This window comes from Condylura cristata, unplaced genomic scaffold (assembly GCF_000260355.1).
Source record: "Condylura cristata isolate star-nosed mole 26May11 unplaced genomic scaffold, ConCri1.0 scaffold00023, whole genome shotgun sequence".
NCBI lineage: Eukaryota > Metazoa > Chordata > Mammalia > Eulipotyphla > Talpidae > Condylura > Condylura cristata.
In genome coordinates, this window is record NW_004567124.1 from 14,824,764 (window position 1) to 14,838,736 (window position 13,973).

The following is a 13,973-nucleotide window of genomic DNA, read 5'->3' on the forward strand; positions in this document are numbered from 1 at the left end:
GGTGAGAGGCTTCACCAGAGACAGAGTGGGGAGCAGAACAGGCAGATCCACGAAGTACACTGCTGAGAGGAGCAACGGGCCGGTCAGGAGAGGTCTGCCGCCCCATGTGGATCTCCTCCCGGGCTGGTGGATAGAACTCATGCGGAAGCGGCTTTAGCTTCTTAGTGCTGTGCTTTAACCCGCTGGCCACCAGAGAGGGCCAGCGAAAGTAGTTCTTTTTAAAGTGCCTGCCACTACTATAGGGTATTGCAGTGGAAGTGTTCTGGGCCTAAAAAGTATTTGATACATACCTCAAAAAAAGGGTAGTGGTGTAGCCTACTGGAAATTGCATTGTGCGCTGCCACTCACATATGGTCAGTGTACTAGCAATAGCATCTGTATTACCTGGGAGCTTGTTAGAAATAAAGATTTATGGACTTTACCCAAAGCTACTGAATAGAATCTCTGGGATAGGCTCAAGAATCTATGTCTTAGCAAACTCTCTAGGAAGTGTTTATGCAGACTGATGTTTGAGAAATATTTTATATATCATACAATTTAAAACTTCACATGTAGGCTTTTGAATCAGAAATGTTGTGACCTTGGGTAAGTTAGTTAAGTGTGAGACTAAAGAAGAGTGCTTCTCATCTACAAAATGGGTATAATCCATAGTATTTAAGAATCAAGTGAAAGAATTATATACTAACAATCTCTGACAAAGTAGGCATTCATTATTAAATTTTATATGGTAATTACCTTCTCTTCAATTTTGTAACAGTGTGGTAAGATAGAAATTGCCTTAGTCTTTATGAGTAGTTCTGTCTGTTAGAAATTTTACAATTTTAATTCAGCAAACCCTTACCAGTAAATCAGTTTACTATGGGAAGATATAAAAGAAGTCCTTACAGAGATTAAGAATTAACTAATGGGTGAGACAGACAATAGAGATAAAGTGTATGTGTACAAGCACATACACATATATCCACGTCTATATGTACATAAATATAGATAACACACTTGTAACAACATAGATATACACATGTGTAACAGGTTAATAAATAAATCCAATGAGTTGATAGAGAATTAATAGGAGACCTGCTAATACATGTAGATCCTGAAAAAGGAATATTTAAACTAACTAAAGTATAACACCCAGAACAAACTCTAGGGCAGAGAGAACAGCATATATAATAACTCTTTAAGTACAGAGAAACTTCATGTGTTTGAGAAATTTAAGAGATCAGTGTGTTTTGGGACCCTGGAGAGTGCATATAGGAGAGTTTAAAGTGACGTAGCAGGACCAGATCATTTTAGTGTTAGGGACTAAATATTTGTATCCCCTCATATGTTGAAGCTCCAATTCCCCAATCTAATGGGGAGTTGGGTATTTGGAGGTCAGACTTTTGGACATAATTAGAGTTGAATTAGGGCATGAGGATGGAACCCTTAATGTGGGATTAGTGACCTTGTAAGAGAAAAAAAGGGTACTCTTTCTCTCTGTATGTACACACTGAGGAAGGCCATATGAGGACACAGTACAAAGGCAGACATCTGCAAGCCAAGAACCCCTTACCAGGACCCTTCACATCCATACTATGAGAGTTAAGTTTCTGTTCATTAAACCACCTCAAGCTATGGTATTTTGTTATGGCAGCCCTACCAAACTAAGACACAGAGCTTTGAGTATAACTATGGTAAAGAACCTGGATTTCATTTGAAGAACAGTAGATGAAAATGTAAAGGTTTTGAGCAAGAAAGTGACATGACTTTTTTTTTTTTAAAGATGTATTTATTTATTCGTAGAGAACTGGGGTACAGGCCAGAGATGCGGAGGGTGAGAGGATTCTCCAGAGACAGAGCGGGAAGCAGAACAGGCAGATCGACAAAGTACACTGCTGAGGGGAGCAGTGGGAGGGTCAGGAGAGGTCTGCCTTGCCATGTGGTCGCCTCCGGGGCAGGCGGGAATCGAACTCATGCGGAAGTGGCTTTTTAGTTTCTTAGTGCAGTGCTTTAACCCGCTGTGCCACCAGGGAGGGCCCGAAAGTGACATGACTTAAAATATTAGAGTAATATTTATATTAAGAATAAATTGGTGATAAAATATAGGGAGAAGAAGGGAGGCCAGTAATGATCTCTTTACAATAGGACTTTAGAAAAAAGAAATGGTATTTGGCCATAGGGAGAATTCAGTGTATAGGAAATAGTCTCCCACATAACAAAATACAAAGCAGTTTTCTATTAGAACTACTTAGAGAAATTTAAAATTGTGGTGTGGAGACGATGACAAAACAAATTCAACATAAAACTTTGTTGTATACAAACTATAACCAGTTATGAGTAAGTAGAAGAAAAGTTTTCATCTTTAGGAACAAAACAAAAATAACTTAAAACAGCAGTAAGTCTAAGAAGTACAAGTAAAATCATATTCATAAAATCACATTCACAGGAAGAATTCTAATAATGGAAAGATATTCTAGTTCTGGCTGGCTGTCTAGAACAAAATATGTTGTCTTCTTATCCTAAAGTAAATTCCGATTAATATGTCATGTGAAAATGAAACCATACTATGGAAAACAACATGGTTGCTTTCATATCAAAAGTAAAATTATCGGCCCTCCGTAGTGGTGGAGCTAAGACTAGCAATGGCGGCTTCAGTGCAAGTTCAATCTCCTGGAGGTGACCCACAGTAGTTCAGCTGAGCTCTCCTGCTCACCCGCTGCTCCCCTCAGCAGTGTACTTTGTCGATCTGTCTGGTCTGCTCCCCACTGTTTTTGGTGAATCCTCTCACTGCCCCTGCACCTCTTCCTGTACCCCCACTTCTGTATGCATAAATAAATAAATCTTTGAAAAAAAATTACCATATGACCTGACAGTTCCACTTCTGTGAATATATCTAAAGAAATTGAAAGTGGAGTCTTGAAGAGATACTTTACACCAGTGTGTATAGCAGCATTATTCCCAATAGCCAAAAAAGTGGAAGCAGCCCATTAAAAATGTCATACATAAATACACTAGAAAAGAAGTATTTAAAGAGAAGGAGTTTCAGAAATAGCCTATAACATAATGAACCTTAAGTACTTTATGCTAAGTAAAACATGCTAATCACAAAAAGCAGATACTATGTGAGTCCAATTGTATGAGGTTCTAGAGTAGTCAAATTCATAGAAACAAAGTTAATGGTAGTTACAGAACTTAGAGCAAGAAGAAATGAGCTGTTGTTTAATGGATGGAGAGTTAAATTTTACAAGATGAAAAAGCTCTGGACATTGGTCCATAAAGTGTTAATACATTTTATATTAATGAACTGACCAAAAACTATTAAAATGTTAATTTTGCTGAATATATTTTACCACAATTAAAAATAAAACTTTAAGGGCCCTCCCTGGTGGCGCAGCGGGTTAAAGCACAGCACTGAGAATCTAAAGCCGCTTCCGAATGAGTTCGATTCCCGCCTGCCCCGGAGGTGACCACATGGTGTGGCAGACCTCTCCTGACCCGCCCGCTGCTCCCCTCAGCAGTGTACTTCGTCGATCTGCCTGTTCTGTTCCCCACTCTGTCTCTGGTGAAGCCTCTCACTGCCCCTGAGCCTCTGGCCTGTACCCCAGTTCTGTATGCACAAATAAATAAAACTTAAAAAAAAAAAAAAAATAAAAAAAATAAAACTTTAAAATGAAGCTACAAAAATATTAGTTGAAAAAGAAAAATTATTTTTTATTTTATCAAACCCAGAATCCAAAAAATTAAATATTGATGGATTTTGTTACATTATTTTTTTCTTTTAATACTGGATCACAAAACATATTGTTGTTTGTTCTGACTAGGTGTTAGGCAAATGGGGTTTATTTTATACTGTCTACTTTTATATATGTTTATAATTCTCCATAATAAAAAAAATGAAAAATGCATTACCCATAGGAAAAATTCCACTGGCAAACATTTTCCTATAATCTCTTAGATTCACAATCAAGTTTTTGGTTTTGCTTTATTATATACCATTGAGAAAGTAATACATTCATCATTGTGTTTTAACAATAGCTTTAAGAATTGAAACATAACTTTTATGCCATAATTGCAGTTGAAGGAATGACTTGTACATATTTGTAAAAACGTTTATACATGGATTTTCAGTGCAGTAACAGCTAAGGTTTGAAGACAACCTAACTATCCATCAATAAAAGGGGACTAGTTTAATGACTTAAGGTATAATCATATTGTGACATACGGCTCAATTAAAGAATGGAACAGTTCTAGATGTAATGATAATGGAATGATTGCCAAGTAAGAAAGGAAAGTGCAGACCACTGTGTATTTTATGCCATTATTTGTTACATTATGTCATTATCTATGTCCTGTCCAAAAAAGATTTTCTTGAATATATTTAGACTATCTTTGGAAAGAGACCAGAAACTAGTAACAGTGGTACCAGGTTGACTTAAAGGGAAATATGGGCAAACAAATAGGGAACCATATGACTTAAAGGTTCAGAAAAGGAAGAGATACATTCATTTTCTATTTCACTGAAAGATTTAAAACACTATGGCAGAGATGAATGATTGTTTCTGTATGAAGTCAGGGAAGAACTTTTTTAAGAACAAAGATAACATAAGCTTAATACTACTCTTAACTAACAAAAACAGAACACATGTTGACAGGTAATTAAATAAATACTGCTATGAGAAATATAAAATTATTTTACTTAGGCGAAAATAATATATGGATTCTATATTTTATTTTTAGGTGGTGATAGTGGACTGGATGGGTTAGGAGGACCAGGAGTACAACTTGGAAGCCCAGATAAGAAAAAGCGCAAGACCAATACACAGGTAAATTGATGTTTTTACTTCGCTCATATGATGAGGAAAATTCTATTTGGCCATAACTTTTACTTTTTTTTTTTATACTCATTCAGAACCTAATAGTAAATTCTGCAGAAATTGTACTTTTGTTTTACTTTACTCTGCAAATAGCGGTTATTGTTAGACTGCAGATATAGAATATTGGAAGAAGGAAATTTTCCATTTTAACTTTAAAGTCATAAATGCCTATAGTTGTATTAAAAGATTTAAAAATATTTGAACACAAGCTTAACCTGAAGTAATGTTCAATTATAGTAAGTCAGCAGTGTGGCAATATGAAGCAGTCATATGGAGACATCTTTTTTTTTTTTTTTTTAAAGATTTATTTATTCATACAGAACTGCAGTACAGGCCAGAGATGCGGAAGGTGAGAGGATTCACCAGAGACAGATTGGGGAGCAGAACAGGCAGATGGACGAAGTACACTGTTGAGGGGAGCAGAGGGCGGGTCAGGAGAGGTCTGCCACGCCATGTGGTCACCTCCGGGGCAGGCTGGGAATTGAACTCATGCTTAAGCTTCTTAGTGCTGTGGTTTAACCTGCTGCGCCACCAGGGAGGGCCAACATCTTTTGTTTTAAATCTGTGGTTGTACTATACATTTTAAAATACAAACTCTCATGGCTTTGTTCTCAGTAAATTTGAAATACTCTTGTTATTATGAAGACTTCAGATGGATATGATGTGTATACAGATTACATTTTTCTTTTTTCAGTTTTGCACTGTATTTGTTAATCTTCCTATGACTAAAACTAGAAGTTTATTTTTCCAGTCTGTGGCCTAGAGCTTAGTGTTTTGGTAATACTTTAATAGGTATTCCCTAAAGTTGAGCCAGAAAGAAGTTTAGTTCCTGTTTATTGTTATTTGTTGTTTAATGGCTATTTGAGAGTGTGAAAGATATTTTTAGTTAGAATTTTAAGTGAAAGATTTTAGATTTATAGGCTGTTGCATTAAATGAAAATTATAGTATTGAAGCATCTTGTGAGGTTAAATACATTTAGTTAGAAATAACAATTTAAGTTAGAAAAACATTTCTTTTCCTAAGTTATAAATGTATATGTTTTAATCATTAAATATAACATCAATTAGAATTATAGAGTGAATTTAAGAATTAAATTTCATAACATTGCAAGAGAAATTTAATACAACTAGGTTTGTTTAGTCTTACTAGGACAATTTTAATGACTTTTCATTAAAAATCTGTATTTTAACCTCATATTCTCATTTCAGGGGCCTTCGTTTCCTCCATTGTCTGAGTATGCTCCACCACCAAATCCAAACTCTGACCATCTAGTGGCTGCTAATCCATTTGATGACAACTATAATACTATATCCTATAAACCACTACCTTCATCAAATCCTTATCTTGGCCCTGGTTATCCTGGCTTTGGAGGCTATAGCACATTCAGAATGCCACCTCACGTTCCTCCAAGAATGTCTTCCCCATATTGTGGCCCTTATTCACTCAGGAATCAGCCACACCCATTTCCACAGAATCCTTTGGGCATGGGTTTCAATCGACCTCATGCTTTTAACTTTGGGCCACATGATAATTCAAGTTTTGGGAATCCTTCTTATAATAATGCACTAAGTCAGAATGTTAACATGCCTAATCAACACTTCAGACAAAATCCTTCTGAAAGCTTCAGTCAAATTCCTCCACAGAATCCTAGCCAAGTAGCTAACCCTGAGTTGGCATCCAACTTTGTTCCTGGAAATAATTCAAATTTTACTTCTCCATTAGAATCTAATCATTCTTTTATTCCTCCCCCAAATACTTTTGGTCAAACAAAGGCACCACCCCCAAAACAAGACTTTAGTCAAGGAACAACCAAAAACACTAATCAAAATTCCTCTGCTCATCCACCTCATTTAAATATGGATGATACTGTGAATCAGAGTAACATTGAATTAAAAAATGTTAATCGAAACAGTGCAGTAAATCAAGAGAACAGCCGTTCAAGTAGTACTGAAGCTACAAATAACAGCTGTGCAAATGGGACACAGAATAAGCCACGACAAGCTAGAGGTGCCACAGATACTTGCACCACTGAAAAAAGCAATAAATCTTCCCTCCACCCAAGTCGCCATGGCCATTCTTCTTCTGACCCAGTGTATCCTTGTGGAATTTGTACAAATGAAGTGAATGATGATCAGGATGCCATCTTATGTGAAGCCTCTTGTCAGAAATGGTTTCATCGAATCTGCACTGGAATGACTGAAACAGCTTATGGCCTCCTAACTGCAGAAGCATCAGCAGTATGGGGTTGTGATACCTGTATGGCTGACAAAGATGTCCAGTTAATGCGCACTAGAGAGACATTTGGTCCACCTGCAGTGGGCAGTGATACTTAGTCACAGGCATTAACTAAAATGGTTTTTCTTCCCTGTGTATTACAGAGGTTCAGTGACACAGGATTTTAATGTTTTACATTATTTTTTTAAATGCACATGAAAGATGATTTAGCTTTTAGTGTTTATTACTATTACACTTCATCACTAGTACAAATTTTGTATTGTCTTTCCTATTTTAAGTGAGAATAATGTATATGGGGTGCTTTAGAAAGTACTATACAAATAGATGTTAGTAGTTGAGTTGTTGATCATAAATAAAAGCCTCTTGAAGCTTCAAAATAATATATAGCAAATATAGGCAAGTTTTGACTTAAAAGTTAAGAGTCATTGGAAAATGTGTATTTCAGTGCTGAAATTTGGCAATATGAAATTCAACATCTAGTACAACTTTTTTTCAAGGATGCATTTAACATATTTGCTGAGCAAAATATACACGACTGTAATATGGAAAAAAGCATAAAGTTTACTGGATGTTTTTAATAGAATATGACACCAGATCCTCCCCCAATAGGGTCTTTGAAATTAATGACTTTCATATTTTCAAGTCACTCTTTCCAGGATATTTGCTTGTACAGATATGAGACAGATGTGTTAGCATAAAGTAGACATTCAATAGGTACTTGTTGATTAGCTTGTTGATTGTGTCACATGAAATTGCTAATACTAGAGCAACTGAAAATTGACTGCAATTGGTCTGTTTTTAGTCATCCTATTTAGAATTATGCTTTTTGATTTTTTAAATTATTGAGTTGTTTTCTTATCATTTGCCAGAAAAATAATATGATACCCTCAGAAGAATTGTGAATACCTTTAAAAATATGATTTTAAGTGAATTAGTTAAGTAGGTAGAAATGTTACTTTAACCCTAGAGGGCTCTATTGGCCCTCTACTTGCAGAATAACTCAGTGGTGGTGGTTTGAAAGATCTGGTTCTGAGTACCTGACTTTTAAAATGAGATTCAGGGGAAATCAGAATATATTAATTTAGCGTCAAGGAGAAAGCTTGCTCACAAACAATTCAAGACCTTGCTGCAAACAGGAATTTCCGCTCTAACTGAAGAAAGAGTAAAAATGGCCCTAAAAGTATTCTCTTGAGAAGATAATCAGGATGGAGACAGTTGGAGGTGCACTTATTAAGATTCAAAACAGCACAAACCCACTTTTGAAAGGATAATAACATGATCGAAAGAAGAAATACTGTTGGACAAGTAATACCAATTTATACAATGATTGGGTGTTGGTGGAGCTCCCAAACTTGCACCAGTGTTATTTTTGTCACCAGAAAAGTTCTGAAGACCATATGGTGATTTGCAAAAGGGATAATTAATTGCTACTTTTTAAACCTGATGAGCAACAGTGGCAACATATTGCCAAGAAATTTAAATTATGCGTGAAATGTTTGATTGAAAAACAGTGCCCTTTGGTTTATAAACATGCATCTACCCTTTTATATGACAGCACTTGACCTCTCCCACGATAAACTATAAAGCAAAGTCACTTGAATTGGGCCATTAAATTTTGTCTGTTGTAGTCCCTAGAGCTTTAGCTAATGAGCTTCCATCTTTTCATCATTTGGAGTTTTTTCTAAGAACCAGCACATTCTTCAACTGAGAAATGATAATTGAGGGATTTGAAGATTATTAAACAACCTAACATATGATAAATTTTGTAAAAATGAAATACTTAGTATCCTATCAGAAGAAAATTGAGTGCATATGATGCATATTTTGATTGAATAAAAGGTTTTTTATTTTAATGTTTTAATTTGAGCTACAAAAACAGCAATTTCATATAGTACAAGGTAATCTAAACTTTTCTACATTTACCTGTGACTAGTTAGAGGTGAGTACAAATATTTTCAGTAGTTATAAAATATATATCTTTACAATTTGGGGAAATGAAATTATATAAATGCTGATTCTAAGTACTCCTGTGTGTGAAAAATTTACCAGTTGAAGCTAGTTAAAATGCAGATCAAAGGCCAGCTGTGACATTTGATGTGTTCAGTAGTGTACTTGAAGATTTTGCTTACACTAGCTTTTGTTAAAGATACATAATTTGCTAAATGTTTAAGGACCTAGTTATGTGATTCCTAAGGTGCTGACTTTTAGAAAATTGTGCACCATGTGCTATATGCCCCAGTCCAAGTATCAGACTCCAAATTTTTTGTGACTCTGAATACAGCTAGATAAATACTGAGTAGAACCTTCCAGTGTTTTCAAAAGCAAATATTCTACAGGGTAGTACTAGGGTGTACTCATTGCTAAAATTGCTTATGCAGTTTCATATGTCCTCTGTTATTTGCAGTTTCAATAGTTGTGTGAAATGAAATAATTTTCTCCATGCTAGTCTAAATATGCTAGATGTATACTGTGACTCTTTCATTTTCCAATTCCCTGTGGTTATTTTTAAAGCCTACAAATACATTTTTATCAGGTACTTAGGTCTTCAGAAACCTTACATAAGAATCTGTAAATAGTCAAAAGAAAAACCATAGTTGATTTTGACACTGAATCATAGGCAAACTATAATCAGAGTTGATGAATGTTGTCACAAATTTGAATTAATTTTCTTCCTAGTTCCACATTTGTCTCTACATAATACTAAACCAAAAGTAATCCAAATGCTTTTGGTAGGGAAAATAATGAACTGTAAGAATGGCTAGGTATTTGTCTAACTTGACCCAAGGAAGGCTATTATAAAAATTGATAAGGGCTTTCTTAGAACAAATAATGAGCTGCTCTAAACTTTTCAAAATCTATCACAGTAGTGACAAAGTAATGCACACAGTACATTAGCTTTACACCTCTTTTGGTGTAATTGTTTCATTTCACTGACAAAGCCCTCATGTCGTGTACATGTACACAGAGACACACATACACAATTAAGCAGGAAATTGGAGTTTCTCCTGCATTCTCAAGGTTTGCCAAAGTTCAGCCTGGCTAACTACCAATAACTAGGCTCTCTCACCAAGACCAGGTTACTAACAGTTTGAAAGCATCAGTTCTTTTCTCAAAACTTGCTTTGTTTATTCACTAAAATATTTTGATCCACTTGTTTTTAGATGGTACTGGATTCACTAATACTGAACAACTTGTAAACGAAAAATTCTTCAGATAGAGTGCTTAGCATTAGAATTGTGATCAGTGCTTTCCTTTTGTGTGAAATACTTCAGAATATTGCTATTATGATTCTTGTTACTCAAATTAGAAGATTATGTACATAAAGCTGAAGGTTTTCTTTTACTAGTACTTATTCATAGATGAATATGATGTAAAGAAACCTTTTTTTTTTTTGATGTTTTTTAAAGACTCCACACTGTGCCTAGTGATAGAAAAAAATGAATAGTATGGGTCACCAAGAAATCCGCCAACTTTAATCATCCAAATAAAGTAAGTGTCAGAAGTCTTCATCCAATATTCTTTTGAACTTGTTTGTCTTAAACAAATTGAGAGTGTTAATACTTAATGTCCAACATAATTGCATTTGTCAATAAAATATATAGCAATGGTTTTTTAAAAGGGAGCTTTAAAGAATTTTTAAATTTCTATTTTGCAGTGTGTAGAGGTTTCATATGCATGCATATTTGTGCTATTTTAGATTATTATTTAATTTAAAAAGCTTAATTAAAAGCATCCTGGCTCCCAAAGCTCATTTGTAAATAGTGGTTTGGAACTCTATATAAATTGATTAGATTTTTAGGGAAGTAATAAAGGCTTATTTAGACCTTAATGTAGTTAACCAGTAGTGTCGTGCTGAGCACTCACTTTTCTTAGGGAACCATTCAACATGGAAGAGGAAACAGCAGAGATTATCTTTTTCCTGATGTGACTCAGGAAGGTTGAGGGCTTTGTGTGTTTCCCAGTTGCCCTCTTTCTGTTCTGAGCTCTCCAGTGGTAAGCTATATAAATATGATTACTTGGCTTTCCCCTGCTGGCTGCTTTGTGCTTCAGATTTTCATACCTTTTCTCCAATCAGATTTCCATTTTGTGGTATGACTGTGGTTGACTATAAATTTTAAGGGCAAAGTGTCTACCATCAAGAATTGAATGAAAAATAGCAAATGGGACTTAGTTTTTTTTTTTAAGACTTTATTCAGAATCAAATCAATCCTTGTCTAATATCTAAGATTTCAGACATTATGATTACATTTCAGCCATTGTGGGAAGCAATATATTTAATGAATCAACTGATACTGTCTTGAGAGTACTGCCCACTTTAGATTACTGTGATTTTTCAATTTCCTTTTATTTTTTTAAAGCTTCCTATTGCAGGTGCTTTTAGTTTCTGCATTTCTGTAACTTCTCCCTTTTCTTTTTCCATTTGCCCAGTAGAACAGTAGAGTGCTATATCTCTGCATTTTCCCCAAATCTCTCTGTAGTTATGGGAGTTTAAAGGTACCTCTGAAGTAAGGAAGCTAAAGATGTCATAAACATCTCAATTGAACAATGGTCTAGGAGAAATGAAGGGAAAAAATTTGACATTGATAAGATAGAGGCTGCCTGTGTTCCTGTGTGTTGTTTAAATCTTTTAATGAAACCTGATGGATAAGCTTCATGTTGGCTTATTTTGTCAAATACATTACTTGCAATTATATAAAAATGTATTCTAGATACCTGTACCTTTCTTGTTCTATAGATTATGTAGATGATGTTGCTTGTTAGTTAAAATATTATCTTTTATAAAAGAAAGTCCTGCTTCTTATCATGATGTATGTGACTTAAATGACTGTTTCATATTAAAACTATTTCTTCCTTATGTACTGTTTACATATACCTCTTTTTGGGATATTAGTTCAGTACTTTTATACAAATCTGAGTGTGTTCCACATTGGTGACATGTATTTTTGCAGTAATTTTTTGTTTTGTTCTTAGAGCATGTCTGAAGTAACACATGCACTAGTGCTGTGGTCTGTGGCAAAATTACTGTAATTCAAATTGGAAAATAAAATGTTTCCAGACTTTGTCCAACATTTATTCCTATGGCAAAGGAAATTACTATGTAATACTAATTATTTCTTATGCTGGTATGTTTAAGCTACTCTATGAAGTATGTGAAACATCAATATTTATGGATTAGTAGATGGCCTGATGCCTTTGAAATGAGAGTAATGAATAAAAGTTGGTGTTACAATTCATACCATTCATAATGCAATAATTACCAAAAAAATGAGCTTCTTACAACTATAATTTACTAAGGATTTATCTTAATTGACATTGTATATCAGGATTTTTTAAAACTACACCAATAAAATCATATACTACACTTTGAACTTATGCTGATATCTTCCAACCAAAAAAGAGTTTATTCACTCCATCACAACCAAAATAAGTAGTAATACTAATTTTCACTATTGAGAAACTATTAAGATACTTTAAAACTCTTCCAATTTACTTAAATTTACAACCATTGGAACAAAGACTTTGTATTTACTTTTTACTCTCTAATGAAATGATTTGTTAAAATAAGTTATAATCAAGAATTTAAAAAATGATTAATGTTGGCAAAATTTTGAGGCACTTATCCCAGCATACTAGTTTAAAAATACTCTTGTTATTATTAAAGTAAGTATACAAAAGAATTGTAATAGGTAAAAACTTGGCCAATGAAATTTGTTTATTTGAAATTATATGCTTGAAAGAAAAAAAAAAAGGAATGCCTGTGAGTGCTTAAACTTCCTATCTTTTTAAAATATTCAAAAGTTTAGACTTTTATCAATTCCAAATCCTAAAGTAATAAGGTTTACTGTATCAATGATGTATATTACAAGATAAACGTCTTCCAATGCTATGTTAATGATAACTATACAGCATAACTTTTGGCATGGTAGCTGTGGTATAGTCTGTACATTTGATTGTTGACTGTTGATAGGATTGACATAGCAATAAATTTGATTCAGTTCGTAATCAAAAAAGTGCCAGGTAACCATACTGCATCATAATCCTATACATTTTATCTGGATGCCCAATATTTTCCTCAGTGTACTTCTTGTCCTGGCATTTTCATGTACAATCTCTTAGAACTGAATCTGGTCTTTCTTAAATCATAAAGGTTTAAAGAAGAATTAGTGTTAAATATTTCATGAATTGCTTTGTGGAAAAATTTAAGTATGAAATAACTAGCTTGCCCAAAATTGTTTTTTTATGTGGTTAATATACATGTGACAGCTTTGTGAGAAATAAAATTGGCTTGATAACTGATTGATTGAATGTAGTAGATAATAGATAGTTTGACTATCTTAAGGGCTTCCAAATGTTAAACCAAATCACAATTCTGAATTTTTTTTTTTACTAATCACTATAAATAGTAGTAAGCCAATTCTCTTCTCTTTTTGAAATATTCAATTCTTATAACTTCCTACTTACTTTTCCTTTTTCCTTAAACAACATACTTGAATTTAAAATTGAAGGAGTTTAATTTATCTTCCACTTTTTCATTTTTTATTCTGTAGATAAATAGGCAAGTAGAGATTTTACTATCAGTCCATGTTACTCTTGACCTTTCTTTTCAAGGATCATGTTAAATGTCATTTGTGTGTTATATAAAAGAATGTTATTTATCAGTATATAAACCTATTAGTAATAGAAATCATGTATGGCAGGCTTTCTTGAACAATATGTATTGTAAGTTTGTGTCCTATGGTGTTATGCTTCAGATTCTTTTTAATAAAGATAGTTTTTAAAGAGAAAAATAACTTTTCTAAGTTCTTGACTTTCATCAGTGCAAGTATGTGACTGTCTTGGCTTTGGGTAGGAAATGTTGAGCAGAGCAACAGCCTGTAGTGTAC

The 13,973-nt window shown here is 34.1% G+C and overlaps 1 protein-coding gene across 1 annotated transcript in view; it reads left to right on the forward strand.

Annotated features, from left to right (window-relative positions):
• The window catches only part of PYGO1 (pygopus family PHD finger 1), a 17,348-nt gene extending 10,161 nt beyond the window's left edge, over positions 1-7,187 (forward strand). The window contains exons 2-3 of the mRNA XM_012728532.1: positions 4,717-4,802; positions 6,063-7,187. Of these exons, the coding sequence (XP_012583986.1) occupies positions 4,717-4,802; positions 6,063-7,187 (1,211 nt within the window). The remainder of the gene's footprint in view (positions 1-4,716; positions 4,803-6,062) is intronic.
• Positions 7,188-13,973: the final 6,786 nt, after the last annotated feature.